This window comes from Eptatretus burgeri, chromosome 15, assembly GCF_056783735.1.
Source record: "Eptatretus burgeri isolate ZD-2024b chromosome 15, Ebu_testis_v1, whole genome shotgun sequence".
Lineage (NCBI taxonomy): Eukaryota > Metazoa > Chordata > Myxini > Myxiniformes > Myxinidae > Eptatretus > Eptatretus burgeri.
Genome location: NC_140975.1, coordinates 70,373,786 through 70,392,311, shown reverse-complemented (window position 1 = coordinate 70,392,311; position 18,526 = coordinate 70,373,786). Strand labels below are relative to the sequence as shown.

The following is an 18,526-nucleotide window of genomic DNA, read 5'->3' as shown; positions in this document are numbered from 1 at the left end:
GTATAAAGCGTTCTACGTTTGCATTTATGACGTCATAACAAAGCCACCTATGGCATTAAACAAAAACCAAAAACAATAATAATAATAATAATAATAATAATAATAATAATAATAAAAAAACTTGTTTCCCATGTGAGTACTTAACATGTGCCAAGTTTAAATTTGTTTTCCATGGAACAGTTTCGGAGATGCAGAGGTCCAAAGTTTTTCCTTTTTTCCAACATGGGTGCCACACCACGTGACCGATAACATAATAATTATCATTAAATGATTCCACATGAGTAGTCGCACCGATAGTGAAGATTTCATGTCAATCGAATAAGCAGTTGCAAAGAAAACAGAGAAAACTAGAAGGGCACTCGGTAGAGCGCATACCTCCGCCATGTAATGCCTGATCCACGAGAACATATCAGGCCCTTTACATGTTTGAGATATCATGCAAAACAGAACTATATCGTTTTTGGCCCTATCTCTCAATGGTGAAGAATCACTTTAAAAATTAAATAATTCTCATATCCAGATCCGGATTCGGATCTTCACCAAAATCGAATCAATTCTTCCTTGTCACACACACATGTCCACCAAGTTTCGTCCGAATCCGTCCACAACTTTTTGAGATATCCTGTAGACAAACGGACAAAAGGGTGAAAACATGACCTCCTTCACCTTCGATGGTGGAGGTAATAAGCATGGATAAACATACACGTACGGACGACCTGAAAACAATGCCTTAAGCACCTTCGTCAAGAGGCATAAACACTCACTAAATATTTATTGTTTTACAACTTTTATCTCCTGAACAATAAACTAACCTCTGCCAACACTTGCACCAGAGGTTCAGCCATGGGTCCATCCTTCAGCGGGTCCACGAAGCTTATGGCAGCACCAGTGTTTCCACAGCGGCCGGTTCTGCCGATGCGGTGAACGTACTCGTCGACAGATGTGGGAAGATCATAATTGACGACGGCCGACACACTCCCGATGTCGAGACCACGTGCTGCCACAGATGTTGCCACCAGCACCGGGAAGCGGCCGGAGCGGAAATCGGCCAAGGCCTGTTCGCGCTCGGGCTGCTCGCGATCACTGCCGTGATATTCAAAAGTGCAAGGGGGATTATGGGGTTTAATCGAGTAAGGTGTGGCAAATGCAGTGTGCAATTGTGAGTGTGCAGGTAACCTGAAAGCATACCCATGAATGGTGGTAGCAGGGATTTCGTTCAAACAAAGATAACAGCCGAGAAAATCTGCGTTCTTCTTGGTGTCCGTAAAGATGAGCGTTCGGGAGCCGGCTCCCGCCAGACTCCCGATGCCCTCGGGGCAATCGCCTTCACCAGGTGTCAGCATTTTAACGATGGTATCTCGTTTCTCGCATGTCGGCATTTGCAGGATGCGCTGCACAACATCCCGGCAAGCACTGCCCACGCGTCCGATCGCCACAAACAGGTAGTCTGGGCGCAAAAACGTCCGTGCCAACCTGCGGTGCAGGGAGGGAGTCCTTCAATCCACCTCGTATTTACAATTCCATACACATCGGTCAAATCGAACAAACTACAAGCAAGAGTTTCATCCCTATCCCTCTGCAAGTGATCGATATAACAGCACAGAATTTCTGGGAAAGACCGCGGTATCGTTGCTTTCTGTAATGAAACATCTCCAGAGGACAAATGGCTGTTGTCATTATAAACAATGGCTCGTGTAAGAAAGACTGTCTCTCCAACTCGAAAAAAGCTCGTTAATCAAACCAACAAACTATTACCAAGTACTTTATGTGCAACATAGTGGCTGATAATACGGGACTTTTGAACCGAGGTGATCGCCCCACAATACATCACTGCACATAATCAGAATCCCTGTACTGTGATAATGGCCATCGGGGCATGATATATCGCGCGTGCGAGGTAACGGTTGATATGTCAGCCTGGATGTGTCAAATGCGTTATTGGGAATTAGTCTGAGGGACAATTATCTCCAACGCTGCGATTTATCAATTTCGTCAGCTACAATGGTTCACAAAGAAAAAATAAAAATTAAATAAACCAATGTCACCCTCAGGGTGACCCGTATCTTGCCAAAAGGTGACCACGTGTGACTTCTTTAAGGTCACACTGAGGTGAACAGAGCTGCTATCCACCAGGAGCGACTCCTTGAGGAATATCTGCCTACGAGAGATTCCGATGAGAATCGTTCTACAGAGTAACCATGAAAAATATGCTTTTTCCTCATAACGTCACCAAATGACGTCATAATGTCTCAAGCTTGACATATCTAGAAAGCACTCATCGAGGTGTTCAATTTGAGGTACTACACGATATGGTTCCTAAAACTTGAAAATTTGACCTTGGTGTCAAATATGTTTGACCTGAGGCGCTAACCATGAAGGTCAAGGCCAATCGCCACCAAAAATTAATCAGCTGAGCGCCAGACCATGAACTATATTCCCATGAAGTTTGAAGACGATCCGATCAAAATTACTCAAAAAAAAAAAAAGGGTTTCGTCGACTCCCCTGATTTGCGACAAAGTAACCTTGACCTTTGACCTTCAAAATTTTATGTGCTGAAAGGGACCTCTATAGGCCTCTGATATGCGAAGTTACAAAAATTTCCAATGATAACTGTGCTCTGCAGAGTGATTTATACGTGATTACAGACCAAAAAAAAAAAAAAAAAAAACATATGAAGGTCAAGGCCAATCGCCACCAAAAATTAATCAGCTGAGCTCCAGACCATGAACTATATTCCCATGAAGTTTGAAGACGATCCGATCAAAATTACTCAAAAAATAAGGGTTTCGTCGACTCCCCTGATTTGTGACAAAGTGACCTTGACCTTTGACCTTCAAAATTTTGTGCACTGAAAGGGACCTCTATAGGCCTCTGATATGCAAAGTTACAAAATTTTCCAATAACTGTGCTCTGCAGAATTTTTTATCCATGATTACAAACAAACAAAAAATAAAGGAATAAAAAAAAAACATACAAGCTGACTAACATATCTTGCAAAAACTTCGTTTTGGCAAGATAAAAATAATTTTAAAAAATGGAATAATAACCTTCACAAGCCTCCAATGATCAATTCATCCATTAAAAAAAAAAAAACCACAAAAACAACCCACCATTATAATTACCCTTTACAATGACATACGGTTGGTTTGAAAGGTTCTTTTTTTAATTTTTGAAGGATGCTTGGATGGATGGAACGAAGGACATCGCCAAATATGGAGGTGGTTTCACCACATAAAGAGTAGTACAATAGACCGATCTAAATTATAGAGAGGAAAGTTATCACATGCAATGATAACAGGAATATAGGTAATTATGTAACCTCTGGCCTGGTTTTGTGGACTGCTCCAGATCAACTTCTTGGCAAACCATGGAAATACAACAATCCGTCCCGTTACCGTAGCATGCCAGCGATCCACCATTGGCGTTGTTCGAGTCAGCTGGCAAAAAGGCACTGTGAGTGTTCCACAAGTTCTTCAGCAAATTGACCAGTTATTTGTGCGATTTCTTTTCTGGAGAGAAGTTATTCGGAGTACATTTAACGAGTAGTGGTTTTATATCTATGAAATTCCAATCATTCCACGGGAATACCCTTTAGGATTTTTCGTCCGCAGTCTGATGGAGTACTGCTCTCCCCTCTGGGCTGGTGCTCCTGCCTCTCACCTTTCTCGGCTTCACACTGTGGAAACCAAGGCATTTCGGATCATTGGTGTCTCCCACGGTGAAGCCGAGTCTTTGGGTCTCTCACCACAGGCAGGTCATGGTCTTTGTCTTCTTCAGTCTTCTCTGCGGTCTCACCCCCTCCCCCCCCCCCCGCTCTGTCGGTGATGTCCCCACCATATTTCCGCAGGGCTTCAAGTTACACCAGCAACTCCCTTTTGGTAAAACTACCAAAATCACGAATCACTGCTCACCTTCACTCTTTCATTCCTCTTTTTCCCACCTTTGGAATAAACTCCCTCACTCAATTCAATCCCATTCTTCCCTTCAGGTCTTCAAAACAGCTGTTCACCACCACCTATCGTCCCCCATCCAAAACCTCGATCTTTTCTACCCCCATTAATCCACCACCTTCAAAATTCCCTGCTTCCTTCCTGAAAGTCCCTGTAATGTCCATCTTGTATACCCCATGTTCCCCGCCCCATCCCTCTCCCTTCCACAGATCTCCTAATGTCTCTGTTCCCCACTGTTTTGTCCTTCCCTCTCCCGCCCCCCTTGTCTCATGCCCCCCTTGCTGTGTGCTGTGTGTGTGCTCTCATATGAGCCTCGACAATGTATACAAATAAATAAATAAAAAAAATTAAAAAAATTGTTCAGCATTCCAGTGATTCAAATGAGGGGGTTTCTTTCCACATCCATCAGTGTCGAGCACAACGAAGGGATGGGTGCACACACTTTGGTTGTGGGTAGGCCGCCAATCATGGGGCCATCGCACCATCCTTTTTCACTGCAGCCGCTCACTGGTATTAACAGGAAATCGTCCGAACGCGACTCTCATCCACAGATGTTCCCCATGTTTTCCTGAGTCCGCTTTCCATCGAGAAACAACAAATACGATTAACTATTTTGAATTTTTCCTCAGCTTGATGCCCTTTCGAATGCTGCAAATTGTGTAAAGACCATTTGATATTGCCCCAGCAAGGGTCGGCTCAAATTCCCCCGATTAGCGGAAATGAGTCTATGAAAGCGCGTACACAGCGCAGAAGGCATCGTTGAGCGATGGAGACTTTTCAAAAGTCGCTTGTTGGAGCATGTGATCAGATCAACACACACTGAATGTGGGTTTCTGTTTTCACAGGATCGACAGCTTTGTTGATCCAGGGAATGGAGACCTTTTAAAACACCAAACAACAACATACTAAACATCCAAAAGGAATTCAGACTTCAACTGGCTGTCGAGAACCAGGAGAAATTCCCCCATTAACCTGACATAACCAACCGCCCTCTTTAGTTCATCAACCATCCTCTCACTTGCATTCACCAGCGGCCTCACGGACAGTAGTGCCGACTTAGGCCCAGTCTCTACGCTTGTCCTGAGACTCGATCTTTTATTACATAAACTATCAAACACGCCTCTCCTCGCTGTTTGTAGAAAACACTAAAATGCTGACCAATATTTGGCTGGAAGCAGGTGCCACCTCCTTCAAAGACAATCACTCATATTCCAGATTATATTACTTGATCAGATGGTACAGTGGGGAGAACAAGTATTTGATACACTGCCGATTTTGCAGGTTTTCCCACTTGCAAAGCGCATAGAGGTCTGTAATTTTTATCATAGGTACACTTCAACTGTGAAAGATGGAATCGTAAACAAAAATCCTGAAAATCACATTGTATGATTTTTTTAATTATTAATTTGCATTTTATTGCATGAAATAAGTATTTGATCACCGACCAACCAGTAAGAATTCCGGCTCTCACAGACCTGTTAGTTTTGTCTTTAAGAAGTCCTCCCGTTCTCCACTCATTACCTGTATTGACTGCACCTGTTTGAACTCGTTATCTGCATAAAAGACAGCTGTCCACACTCAATCAATCAGACTCCAACCTCTCCACAATGGACAAGACCAGAGAGCTGTCTAAGGACATCCGGGACAAAATTGTAGACTTGTACAAGGCTGGGATAGGCTACAGGACAATAGGCAAGCAGCTTGGTGAGAAGGCAACAACTGTTGGCGCAATTATTAGAAAATGGAAGAAGTTCAAGATAACAGTCAATCTCCCTCGGTCTGGGGCTCCATGCAAGATCTCACCTCGTGGAGCCTCAATGATCATGAGAAAGGTGAGGGATCAGCCCAGAACTACACGGCAGGACCTGGTCAATAACCTGAACAGAGCTGGGACCACAGTATCAAAGAAAACCAGAAGTAACACACTACGCCGTCATGGATTAAAATCCTGCAGCGCACGCAAGGTCCCTCTGCTCAAGCCAGCGCATGTCCAGGCCTGTCTGAAGTTTGCCAATGACCATCTGGATGATCCAGAGGAGGAATGGGAGAAGGTCATGTGGTCTGATGAGACCAAAATAGAGCTTTTTGGTTTAAACTCCACTCACCGTGTTTGGAGGAAGAAGAAGGATGAGTACAACCCCAAGAACACCATCCCAACCGTGAAGCATGGAGGTGGAAACATCATTCTTTGGGGATGCTTTTCTGCAAAGGGGACAGGACGACTGCACCGTATTGAGGGGGAGGATGGATGGGGCCATGTATCACGAGATCTTGGCCAACAACCTCCTTCCCTCAACAAGAGCATTGAAGATGGGGCGTGGCTGGGTCTTCCAGCATGACAACGACCCGAAACACACAGCCAGGGCAACTAAGGAGTGGCTCCGTAAGAAGCATCTCAAGGTCCTGGAGTGGCCGAGCCAGTCTCCAGACCTGAACCCAATAGAAAATCTTTGGAGGGAGCTGAAAGTCTGTGTTTCCCAGCGACAGCCCCAAAACCTGAAGGATCTGGAGAAGATCTGTATGGAGGAATGGGCCAAAATCCCTGCTGCAGTCTGTGCAAACCTGGTTAAGAACTACAGGAAACGTCTGATCTCTGTAATTGCAAACAAAGGTTTCTGTACCAAATATTAAGTTCTGTTTTTCTGATGTATCAAATACTTATTTCATGCAATAAAATGCAAATTAATTATTTAAAAATCATGCAATGTGATTTTCAGGATTTTTGTTTTAGATCCCGTCTTTCACAGTTGAAGTGTACCTATGATAAAAATTACAGACCTCTACGTGGTTTGTAAGTGGGAAAACCTGCAAAATCGGCAGTGTATCAAATACTTGTTCTCCCCACTGTATGTGACATGGCCTGTGGTTTCTCAAAACAATTAAGAGGGAGAGATCAACGGACAGAACAAAATGAAGTACGACGAGCCACTACCACCACCACGACCCACAAACTATCCACACGATAACTTATCTTCGCTGTCTGGAAAAAGATCCCGTGGTTACTACAAAGCGCACCAAGGAAAGAAACTCACTCCTGCACAACAGGTGGGAAAGTAGCACTGAACATCAGAGTCACGCGCTGTTCGCGCGGTGGCATCGCCTCTGACAGTGAGCGCACTTCCGGCTCAAACCCCATGTCCAGCATACGATCGGCCTCGTCCAAAACCCAGAATCTTACCTTGTCCAGTTTCACCTGCAATAAGAAAGAATGACTTTTTGAAACCGGTCACATGAGCAGCATTAGTGATTTTTACAATGTGACCGCAGAGGTCCTACCGCTCCCCGGCGAACGAAGTCATTCAGGCGTCCCGGTGTACCACATAGCACATGGCACCCACTGCGCAGCTGCATCAGCTGGTGTGCCACATTGGTACCACCATACAACACAACACAGCGCACCACCGTTCTACCAAAAAATGCAAGCACAACTTTCCAACACAGCACAGTCCACATGTAATCAGATAAAATTATCATTCTCTTCAAAATTCTTGTTTTCACTACAGGGTGCCCATCTCGACCTACTGGAAAGAAAACTTCAATGCCTCGTGGTGTATCTGGATAGCAAGCTCCCGCGTGGGGGCCACAACCAGTGCCAACGGATGTCCCTGTTGGCCGGTGGTCAGGGCCTCCTCTTCGCGGAGCACTTCACCTACAATCGGAAGGAGGAAAGCTGCCTAGAGGGGGAAAAGAGTACGACACTCACTCATGGTTGTACATTACGAGGAAATCAGAAAATAATTTTTTGCTCCAACAAAAAAAACAAAAAACGATCAAGCATTTCAATCCAAAACGTGTCGACAACACGTGCACAAATTTATGGAGAATACGAGTCGAAATTCGCTAATGCGTTACAAAAGCGTGACAGCCGGTCAGAAAAATCATATTCAAATAATTCCGCTCAATTCGTCACTTCTGGAATCATTTGATACCACATTTTTGGGTTTCACTCATTATAAACGCTTCCAGACACTGGAAAACGAAGAAAATGTAGAATGTTTGCCAAAAAAGTGGGGTTAACGTGCGTCAGGTTTGACCGAAATATGACGGGATAAAATGCCGTTTTCACATAATAGCAGAGATATCACGGCCATTACGGGCTTCTTCATCGGAAAACAATGATGTGTTGTTTGTGCAGTGCCACTAGGCACATGTCTATAGCATCATCACTTCTGTTGTACCTCGTTCACGTGACCTGCAGACCACTTTCACGTGCGTAAGAAATTGACCGACCTGAATCATCAGTTTCGTCAGGTGTTGTTTTGCACGATCGGCCATCAATAGAAGAGATTCATGCAGATCGGTATACCATAATTACGATGTAATACATATAATTTTTTTTATGTATACCTTGTCGAGGCTCGTATGAGAGCTAACACACAACGCACATCAAGGGGGGCATGAGACAGGAGGGGAGGGAGTGGGAAGGACAAAATAGTGGGGAACAGAGACATTTGGAGATCTGTGGAAGGGAGAGGGATGGGACGGGGAACATGGGGAATAGAAGATGGACATCACAGGGACTTTCAGGAAGGAAAGCAGGGAATTTGAAGGCGGTGGACTTGAGTGGATTTATGGGGGGTAGAAAAGATCGAGGATTTGGATGGGGGATGATAAGAGGTGGTGGTGAACAGCTGTTTTGAAGGCCTGGAGGGAAGAATGGGAATGAATAGAGTGAGGGAGTTTATTCCACAAAGTGGAAAAAAAAGAGGAATGAAAGAGTGAAGGTGAGCAGTGATTCGTGATTTTGGTAGTTTTACCAGAAGGGGATTGTTGGCGGACCTTGAGCGCCCTGCGGAAATGTGGTGGGGACAATTTTCAGAGAGAGCGGGGGGCGAGGCTGGAGAGGAGACGGTAGAAGACAGAAAGACCATCGACCAACCTGCGGTGATTGAGTGAGAGGCCCAATGACTCAGCCTCATTGCGGGAGATGCCAATGATCCGAAATGCCTTGGTTTCTACAGCGTGAAGCCGAGAAAGGTGGGAGGCAGGAGCACCAGCCCAGAGGGGAGAGCAGTACTCCATCAGGCTGTGGACAAAAGCTTTGTAAGTGGTCAGGAGCTCAGGTGGGCCGAGGAAGAACCTTGCACGACGGAGGATTCCCAGTCAGCGACTGGCTTTGGAGGCGAGGTTTGAAATGTGGCTTTCCCAGGAAAGGTCATGGCAGATAGTGAGACACAGAAGCTTGAAAGAAAGGACTTCTTCCAGTGGATTGTTGAGAAAGTGGATGGGGGGGGGGGTTTCTAAACAGTCCTTTCAAAGAGACATAGTGAGAGTGTGAGATTTGTCTGGATTGAAATACATGTTCCACGTGTTGGACCAGTTTGTGATTTTATCCAGATCAGCAGTGAGCGAAGAAGCTGCTGCTTGCCGGTCTGAGGGATGACTGATGGTACGGCAGAGGGTGGAGTCATCAGCAAAGAGATATAGAGGATTTTCCAGAGAGTCATTGATGAAAACCAGAAAAAGAACATGGCCCAGAATGCTACCTTGAGGAACTCCAGCCTGGACAGGAAGGGGGGATGAAAGAACTCCATTTAGGGCCACACGTTGACTGCGACAGGAGAGGAAGTCAGCAAGCCATGAGTGGAGATGGCCTTGGATGCCATAAAAAGAGAGTTTGGTGAGCAGGGCAGGGTGCCAGACTGTGTCAAAAGCACGTGATATGTCCAGGGATACAGCTCGGATTTCCTGTCTGGCATTGAGGGCTTCCATCCATTGTTGGGAGAGCAGAAGCAGCATATACAGGGTAGAGTGACCTGGTCTGAAACCAAATTGATGATCAGAAATCAAGCCATTGGAGAAGAGGAAGGATTTGATGTCTGAAGCGATGATAGATTCCATAACCTTGCTGATGATTGGGAGAAGGCTGATTGGTCTGTAATTGCAGGGATCTGCTTTTGCACCTTTTTTGCAGGGCAGTGATGTTTGCTGATTTCCAAGCAGATGGCCTTGAGCAAATGAGAGGGTGAATAGAACAGAGAGAGGGTGAGCAAGAGCAGAAGAGCAGGCTTTGAGGACACGTGGGCTGATGCCGTCTGGACCGGTTACAGAATCTGAGTCGAGGTTTGACAGCAAGCTCTCCACCTTGTCAGGAGAAAAGGACACAGAGTCCAGGGACAGTTGGGTGCGACTGGGTAAGGTGGGTAGAGAAAATGATGGTCTTTGGACACAAGATTTAGCTACAAACACTGAGTTTAGGCATTCAGCTTTTTCCCGTGCGGTATCAGCAGTGCTGCCATTTTAGGTAAGGGAGGGGATGGAGGGGTAACATACAGCAGAAACAGATTTGATTAGACGCCACTAGGATTTTGAGGAGGGAGAGAGGTTTGAGGGTTCAGACTTGAGATGAGAAAGATGTTGTTTTCTGGCTCTCCTGAAGGTAGATACACACTTGTTCCGAGCTTTCTGGAAGGAACTGAGATTACCCTCAGTTGGGTTTGCTTTCCATGAAGCAAAGGCAAGTTGTTTCAGGACAACTGCCTCACCACAAGCTTCAGTGAACCAAGGGCGGGAGGAAGGGTTGGACAACTGAAGACGAGAGGGGATAAATCTGTGCATGAGGGAGAGCAAGTTTCTTTGAAAGAATTCCCAGAATGAGTTGATGTTGGAGAAAGTAGCGATAAGAGACCAGTCTATAAGTTTGAGGGCTGCTTGAAGACCCTGCCAGTCGGCTTGAGTGAAATGCCAGACTCGACGGCGGTGAGGTGGTTCTCTGATAATAGCCAGAGAGATGTCCACTTTGACAAGGACGTGGACAGAAGAACCGATTGGAGCGAAGGAAGAGCAGCAGATATTGTCAGGGAAATTTGTCAAAATCAGATCCAGAAGAGATGGAGTACCATTGGTTGAGATCCGGGTCGGGAAGTTGACCGATTGAGTCAGTCCCAATGAGTCGCAGAAAGCTTTTGCTGAGGTGCCATGACAGGTGAGAGAGGTACCCACACCCAGCCAACTGGCATGATGACAATTTAAGTCGCCACATATGAGGAAGAGAGAGTTTGGATGAGAAGATAGAAGTTGGTCCATGTTTTCAGATAGTGAGGTGAAGATGTAGTCATCACTGTTCGGTGGACGGTACAGGACACGTATAAACATGAGGTGGGAGTTGAGGGGAAGCCGTAGCCAGAGGTATTCCTGGGGGTGTGGGGGAGTGAGAGCAGTGCATGGAGAGTGAGGAATAGAGTCTTTGATGAAGAGAGCAACTCCTCCACCAGGGCGAGGCTCAGGTCTGTCAAACCGGAGGAGGGAGTAACCAGGGAGAGATACTTGGGAGTCAGACACGTCTTGGGGGAGGAAGGTTTCTGTTAGGCAGATTATGTCTGGTTTGTCAGTGGCAACCTGTATGGAAAGATCTGAAAGGTTTGAGCGAAGGCCCCGGATATTTGAGGTCCATACTTTGAATGAAGAGGTAGGGAAGGAGGCTTTGGGTGCAGGGGGTGGGGCAGGGGGTTGGTAGGACAAGGGACGAGGGGGGGGGTAAGGAGTGTTGTTGAAAGAGTGTGGGGGATTGCAGAATAGCTAGGGGAGGGGGCCGAATGAGGAGGAAAAAAGGCTCTGTGGTGCCTGGGGAGAGGGGGGACAAGAGAGGGGGAAGAAGGCAGTTGAGGATTTGAGGAGGTGGAGTGAAGAGATGGAGGTGAGAGGGCAGTGGAAGGAGGCAGCTTTGTGGATGGGAGGGGGGGCAACTTTGGGAAGTATGAGTGAGGGGGATGAATGGTGGGAGAAAGGTGAGGGTGGAGTTTTTGAGAGAGGTGAGAGGGAGGCTTGGAGGGAGAAGAGTGGGATGGTTGTACCAGGTACCTATCTAATCCTAATTTAAACTTATCTACTGTTTCTGCTGCCACTACCTTTCCAGGGAGACCATCCCATGCATCAACTACTCTCTGAGTGAAAGTCCCCTACCTTACAACCATATTAACTCTCAAGCTATGGCCCCTGGTCCTATCACTGTCTACTCTGTTGAATAATTCATCTTCACTTATTTTATCTCTTCCTTTCATTATCTTAAACATCTCTATCATATCTCCTCGTAACCACCTCCATTCTCGTGAATAAAGCCCTGTCTCCTTCAGCCGCTCCTCATAGCTGAGTCTAGCTCGGCCCGGAGTCGATCTAGTAGTCCGAGGTTGAACCCCCTCGATGGCATCCATGTCCTTCCAGAACTGTGGTGACCTGAACTGCACATAATATTCTAGACTCGCAAATACAAGCCGTCGCTTCGCTGACGGGGAGGTATGAAGGAGGGGGATTGAGAAAGGAGGGAGGAGAGATGGAGAGATGGGTTTGTGTCCTAAACCCATCACTATCTCTACCCACTTTACCCAGTCGCACCCAACTGTCCCTGGACTCTGTATCCTTTTCTCCTGACAAGGTGGAGAGCTTGCTTTCAAACCTCGAGTCAGATTCTGCAACCGGTCCAGACGGCATCAGCCCACGTGTCCTCAAAGCCTGCTCTTCTGCTCTTGCTCACCCTCTCTCTGTTCTATTCACCCTCTCATTTGCCCAAGGTCATCTGCCATCTGCTTGGAAATCTGCTGACATCACTGCCCTGCATAAAAAAGGTGCGAAAACAGATCCCTATAACTACAGACCAATCAGCCTTCTCCCAATCATCAGCAAGGTGATGGAATCCATCATCGCCTCAGATATGAAATCCTTCCTCTTCTCCAATGGCTTGATTTCCAATCATCAATTTGGTTTCAGACCAGGTCACTCTACCCTGGATATGCTGCTTCTGCTCTCCCATCAATGGATGGAGGTCCTCAATGCCAGACAGGAAATCCGAGCCGTATCCCTGGACATATCACGTGCTTTTGACACAGTCTGGCACCCTGCCCTACTCACCAAACTCTCTTCCCATGGTATTCAAGGCCATCTCCACTCATGGCTCGCAGACTTCCTCTCCTGTCGCAGTCAACGTGTGGCCCTAAATGGAGTTCTTTCATCCCCTCTTCCTGTGCAGGCTGGAGTTCCTCAAGGTAGCGTTCTGGGCCCTGTTCTTTTTCTGGTTTCATCAATGATCTCTCGGACTCTCTGGAAAATCCTCTATTTCTCTTTGCCGACGACTCCACCCTCTGCCGTACCATCTGTCATCCCTCAGACCGGCAAGCAGCAGCTTCTTCACTCACTGCAGATCTGGATAAAATCACAAACTGGTCCAACACGTGGAACATGTCTTTCAATCCAGACAAATCTCACACTCTCACTATGTCTCTTCGAAAGGACCGTTTACAAAACCCCCCATCCACTTTCTCAACAATCCTCTGGAAGAAGTCTTTTCTTTCAAGCTTCTAGGTCTCACTATCTGCCATGACCTTTCCTGGGAAAGTCACATTTCCAACCTCGCCTCAAAAGCCAGTCGCCGACTGGGAATCCTCCGTCGTGCTAAGTCCTTCCTCGGCCCTCTTGAGCTCCTGACCACTTACAAAGCTTTTGTCCGTAGCCTGATGGAGTACTGCTCTCCCCTCTGGGCTGGTGCTCCTGCCTCCCACCTTTCTCGGCTTAACGCTGTCGAAACCAGGGCATTTAAAATCATCGGCATCTCCCGCAATGAAGCTGTGTCTTTGGGCCTCTCACTCAATCACCGCAGGTTGGTCGGTGGTCTTTCTGTCTTCTACCGACTCCTCTCCAGCCTTGCCCCCCCTGCTCTCTCTGCGATTTGTCCCCACCACATTTCCACAGGGCGCTCAAGGTCCGCCAACAACCCCCTTCTGGTAAAACTACCAAAATCACGAATCACTGCTCATCTTCACTCTTTCATTCCTCTTTTTTCCCGCCTTTGGAATAAACTTCCTCACTCTATTCTTTCCCATTCTTCCCTCCAGGCTTTCAAAACAGCTGTTCACCACCACCTCTTATCTTCCCCCATCCAAATCCTCGATCTTTTCTACCCCCGATAATCCACCCAAGCCCACTTCCTTCATTTCTCCTGCTTTCCTTCCTGAAAGTCCCTGAAATGTCCATCTTCTCTTCGCCATGTTCCCCGTCCCATCCCCATCCCTCTCCCTTCCACAGTTCACCTAATGTGTCTGTTCCCCACTGTTTTTGTCCCTTCCACTCCCGCCCCTCTTGTCTCATGCTTCCTTGCTGTGAGTTGTGTGTTTGCTCTCATACGAGCCTCGACCAAGGTAAACAAAAAAAAAAAAAAAAAAAAAAAAAAAAGAGAGGAGAGGAAGGGGAAGCGAGGACGGGGGGCGGGGAGAGCTAGCCTCAGAAAACGTTGCTGAACCGTCGGAGGGGGGGGGTGCGAGGAGAGAGTGTGAGAGAGAGTGTGTGTGAGAGTGAGAGTGAGAAGAGTGAGAGTGAGAAGAGTGAGAGAAAGAATAATAAAATATATATATAAAAAAAGAGAAAGGTGAGGGGTGGAGGTGGAGTTTGTAAAGAGAATGATATGTTTTGCTTAATGACCGATCACACGCAAAAACAAACTCATGTCAGAACAGCTGTACACGCGACACAACAGAGTTTATCATGTAACCCGCTGGCACATCTGCAGAAACTTTGATGTCCCAGTTCCAGAAAATTTGTGGGAACATGAACCAAATATAATCACTGAAAACACTGAAGTACCTACTTGTCACGTACGAACTCATGATCCGATCGAGCGTGAACATCGAAAACAAAGCATTATGACAGATATCATACTTGGGTACAATTTTTTTTTTTAAAGAGAAGAAGGCATTGCAAATTGAGGTGTTAACAGCAGTGATTTTGGACTAAATGATGCAGAAATTAAGAAAATGACCAAACACCAAGACCTCAGGAATGAAGTGAGAAGATCCTGGAAGCTGAGGAATGCCAAAGTTGTTCTAGTGATAGGTGGACCTACAGGAATGATGACAAAGAACCTCAGAGATATTAAACATGGGGGCAATACCCCATGGCGCTCACTTGGTAGTGGCTGGATAAGATAACCAGGAGCCCACTAGTAGGCAGGGATGACCCACAACATATATATATATATATATATATATATATATATATATATATATATATATATATATATATATATATATATATATATATATATATATATATATATATATATAATGGAGAAGAAAGTAAATGACTTTGGATGTGTTTTTATGACATGAACAATCTTGGTATATCACAGGTGATAAAGGTTGTGGTCAAGTTTCATCGAAATTGTGTGTGCGGCTTCAGAAAAGAAAGCAAATACATATTTTGGGGGACAACCGCCCCATAGAACCCCTTCGACCCCAGTATGTTTTTTAATGTAATGAACAAACTTTGGTACATCATGGTTGGTGAAGATGGTGGTCAAGTTTCATTATAATTGTGCGTATCACTTCTGAGAAGAAAGCAAATACCTCTTTGGGGAGGAACCCCCCTCCCCCCCATAGACCCCTTCAGACCCAGGTTTGTTTTTATGCCATCACAGATGATTAAGGTTGTGGTCAAATTTCATTGAAGTCGTATGTGTAGTTTCTGAGAAGTAGTTGCAAGTATTTGTGGACGGACGGACGGACCACGCGCCATTCCATAAGTTCCCCGGAACCACTTTACAGGTGAGCTAAAAACCATCCCTGGGAATATAATTACAAACGAACTACAATTGGAAACCGTCTGGAGCTGTCACGATCCATCCTGAAGAGAGCCCTCGGTACAAAACTTTGAGAACAGAAAACTTCACAGCTTTGTCCATAAATCGTGACCCCCTAACTGAAATGAAGATGGACGATTTGAGCCCACCCTGGGAGAACCCCATTCCACATTCTGAAACTCACATATGTAGATACCAATCAGCGAGACACACACAAACACACCGTTAATTGCAAGAACTAAAGGAGCCAGCCAATCGCATGGGTGGGAATGACCAGACTGGACATATCTCAAAGGGAACATGGCACACTGCCAGCCCCCCGATTCATTACCGTTTTCCCCGAGCCAGTCTGAGCACAGCCCATGATGTCACGCCCGGCCTGCACGGCAGGGATGGTATGCTGCTGGATGGGGGTCAGCTTGGAATAGCCCGCACGCTCCACATTGGCACAGAGTTCAGGGGTCATATCCAGCTTGTCAAAACTCTGATGGAAGCAAATGCATTGATCATAAGGGGGTAAAGCACCCAGCGATATGTGCAGCGGTGTAACGAATAAGATGAAAGTGTCGGAATTCAAAATAAACCTGTATTGGGTTCGGAGGGTCCGAGCCAGATATTTCAACGGGAATGTCAAAATATTTTTCAAAGTTTATTCCAGCTGAATAACTGGAAAAGAGACCAGCTTCATCCGAGGGAGGCGGAGGAGGTACATAAGTACGAGGAGGTCTTGGGGCTGCACCTACAAGGAAAAAAAATTAAAAATAATAATAATAATTATAAAAATTACCCCTGTGTGGGGGTGACGGTCATCTCTATAATACCACGAGTTCTCAATGTTCAGTTCAGGTAACCACGAAACAGTCCAACCTAACCGTTTAGATTGAAATAGTCCACAGAGATACACTAGGATAATACTACTAATGACATAATTAATAACTATGTATTGTTCATTTAGTACCCGGATTAACACATCAGAATCACCAGTAAGTGCAATACGTGGTTTTCTGGTCCGTCCACTCTCTGGGGACATTTCACTTCCGGTTGTAGAAAAAAAAAAAAAAACGCAAAATTTGGCTTAGCTCTCGGAGATTATGATAATCCTGTGGATTATTCTTCACTGATTATAATGCAACTTTCAGAATGAAAATTGGTCAAGTATTTATAGAGATATTGAGGTTTGTAAGATCGTTAGAGACAGCAAATTCATTAATTATTAATTCCACAGAAGTTTCGTGACACTGCACAAAGTAACATGTCAGGTATGAAATAACATTTTGTACGCCAGATTCATTAATTATTAATTCATTAATTATGGAATGTACTCATTGACATATTAATCAGAAAGCCCGAAGCATGTTGCATAATTTATCACTTATCCCCTCATCCGGGATCCGTGGCCTCGCCCCACAGCCTGCAGCCCTATGTCCGCCGGTGATTATGTTAGATATCGGCACGATCGAGAGGAGCCTGCGAATTATCCCTGCTGATGCACTGAATTGATGCAATCGTTGGGCCAGAATATTCGTTGTCAAGATGTTGCGTGATTAAATCACCAATACAGTCACTCAAATTTATACCGCCGACATACTTCTTAACAATCACCTTCGCCCCAGAAACCACAATCAATCTGAACCACGCTGGCCACTGCTCAGACGCCATGACCGGACTACTGCGCAGTTTGGTTAACGATGACTCGGCATTTTGGCGAGCGCGCACGAAATTATATTTTGAAAATAAATGCCGACGTTTACATTTCGGGTTTTGAAACTTTTGCACCTTCGGCGGAAAATGTATAAATATAAAAGGCTAAAAATGTGTTTTATATTTCATTTCTCCTTCCTTCCTTCTTTGCGAATCGCATCGGCGTTTTTGGCCATCTTCCAGATCACGTGACGATCAAACAGGAAGGAAATTCAAAAATCTTTCCGGTTAGATACAAGATAATATTTTTTACTATCATAATCAATAAACAGTTGCCGAATACCTTGTAAAATGGCAGACGAGATAGGTTTTGAAAATGGCGATTTTTATAACTTACGTGACCTCGTCCCTGACCTTGAACCCGGACAAAAGTTACATCGTTGTGCAACACTCATTGACCTCTACCCACATACGAAGTTTCATCAAGATCGGAAAGAAAAATTGTTGACGGACGTACGGACATTTGGTACGGGAGAGATGACCTAATAAAGGAATGAAAGTTAAATAAATCTGTTTGCATACAATGACCCTGCAAAGTGGAGGACACCAAAGAAAATTCGCACTCAGAAGGTTCCTCTCCACAGGAATCTTTATTAAAAGGCAAAAGATTTGTGTGGCATGACGAGAACCTGGTAGTAAGGACGAGTTCATACAGCAGAGATGTCATAAGCAAAGCTGCTCTTTTCAACAGCGGTATTTGATCAACGGGAATTTCAAAATGTCATAAAACATTCCAAACATTTCAAATCATAACTATAAAACACCACGCACAAATTCATTTCAAGAGAACCAACTCCACAAAACATAAACATTTATTTCTGCCTTAAACACACTGCCATATTTACATAATCAAGTCTTGACCAATCAACACTTGCCGTCAAAAGAGCAGCAAGAAGAAGGTGGCGGCACCTTCTGGAAGGACTCAAACCCAATCCCAACACACCGCACCGCCCTGTTGGCTCGGACCAATTCCTTGGCTTTTATTAGTTTGTTTTGGTAAACTTCACCAACTGCACCACTCAAGCTTTAGCTACTCCGTATTGAAAAGAAACGGTTGAAAATAAAATGTAAAACCACCAAACAAGATCAACCTACACTTACCAGGTTCTCCTGATGCTTGTCCATCGTCGTCTCCGTGTCCATCTCCTCCAGCTCTTCCCCTTCTCATCCCTCGGCCTCGCATGCCTCCCCGATCTGTTTCAGCACAACAAAGTTGAACTTTTACTATGACTACAACAACCACCAACGACAATGTCCCCAATTATTTCAACCTTCTTCTGGAGTCAGATGGGGAATGTTATTGGCCCAGGT

The 18,526-nt window shown here is 45.4% G+C and overlaps 1 protein-coding gene and 1 non-coding gene across 7 annotated transcripts in view; both read right to left on the bottom strand.

Moving 5' to 3' along the window:
* The window catches only part of LOC147012489 (putative ATP-dependent RNA helicase DDX4), a 91,221-nt gene that overhangs the window by 10,311 nt on the left and 62,384 nt on the right, over positions 1-18,526 (bottom strand). For 5 of the 6 annotated variants that reach the window (XM_085856848.1, XM_085856851.1, XM_085856849.1 and 2 more), the window contains 8 exons: positions 18,317-18,409; positions 16,099-16,253; positions 15,846-15,998; positions 7,474-7,625; positions 7,228-7,357; positions 6,984-7,144; positions 1,189-1,473; positions 813-1,083 (listed from right to left, as the gene is read on the bottom strand). In XM_085856848.1, coding sequence (XP_085712974.1) covers positions 813-1,083; positions 1,189-1,473; positions 6,984-7,144; positions 7,228-7,357; positions 7,474-7,625; positions 15,846-15,998; positions 16,099-16,253; positions 18,317-18,409 — 1,400 coding nt within the window. The remainder of the gene's footprint in view (positions 1-812; positions 1,084-1,188; positions 1,474-6,983; positions 7,145-7,227; positions 7,358-7,473; positions 7,626-15,845; positions 15,999-16,098; positions 16,254-18,316; positions 18,410-18,526) is intronic. The other variant, XM_085856853.1, reaches the window with a different exon arrangement.
* Positions 17,742-17,852, bottom strand: LOC147012490 (U5 spliceosomal RNA). Its single transcript, XR_015052069.1, has one exon. It is a non-coding gene; the product is annotated as a U5 spliceosomal RNA (small nuclear RNA).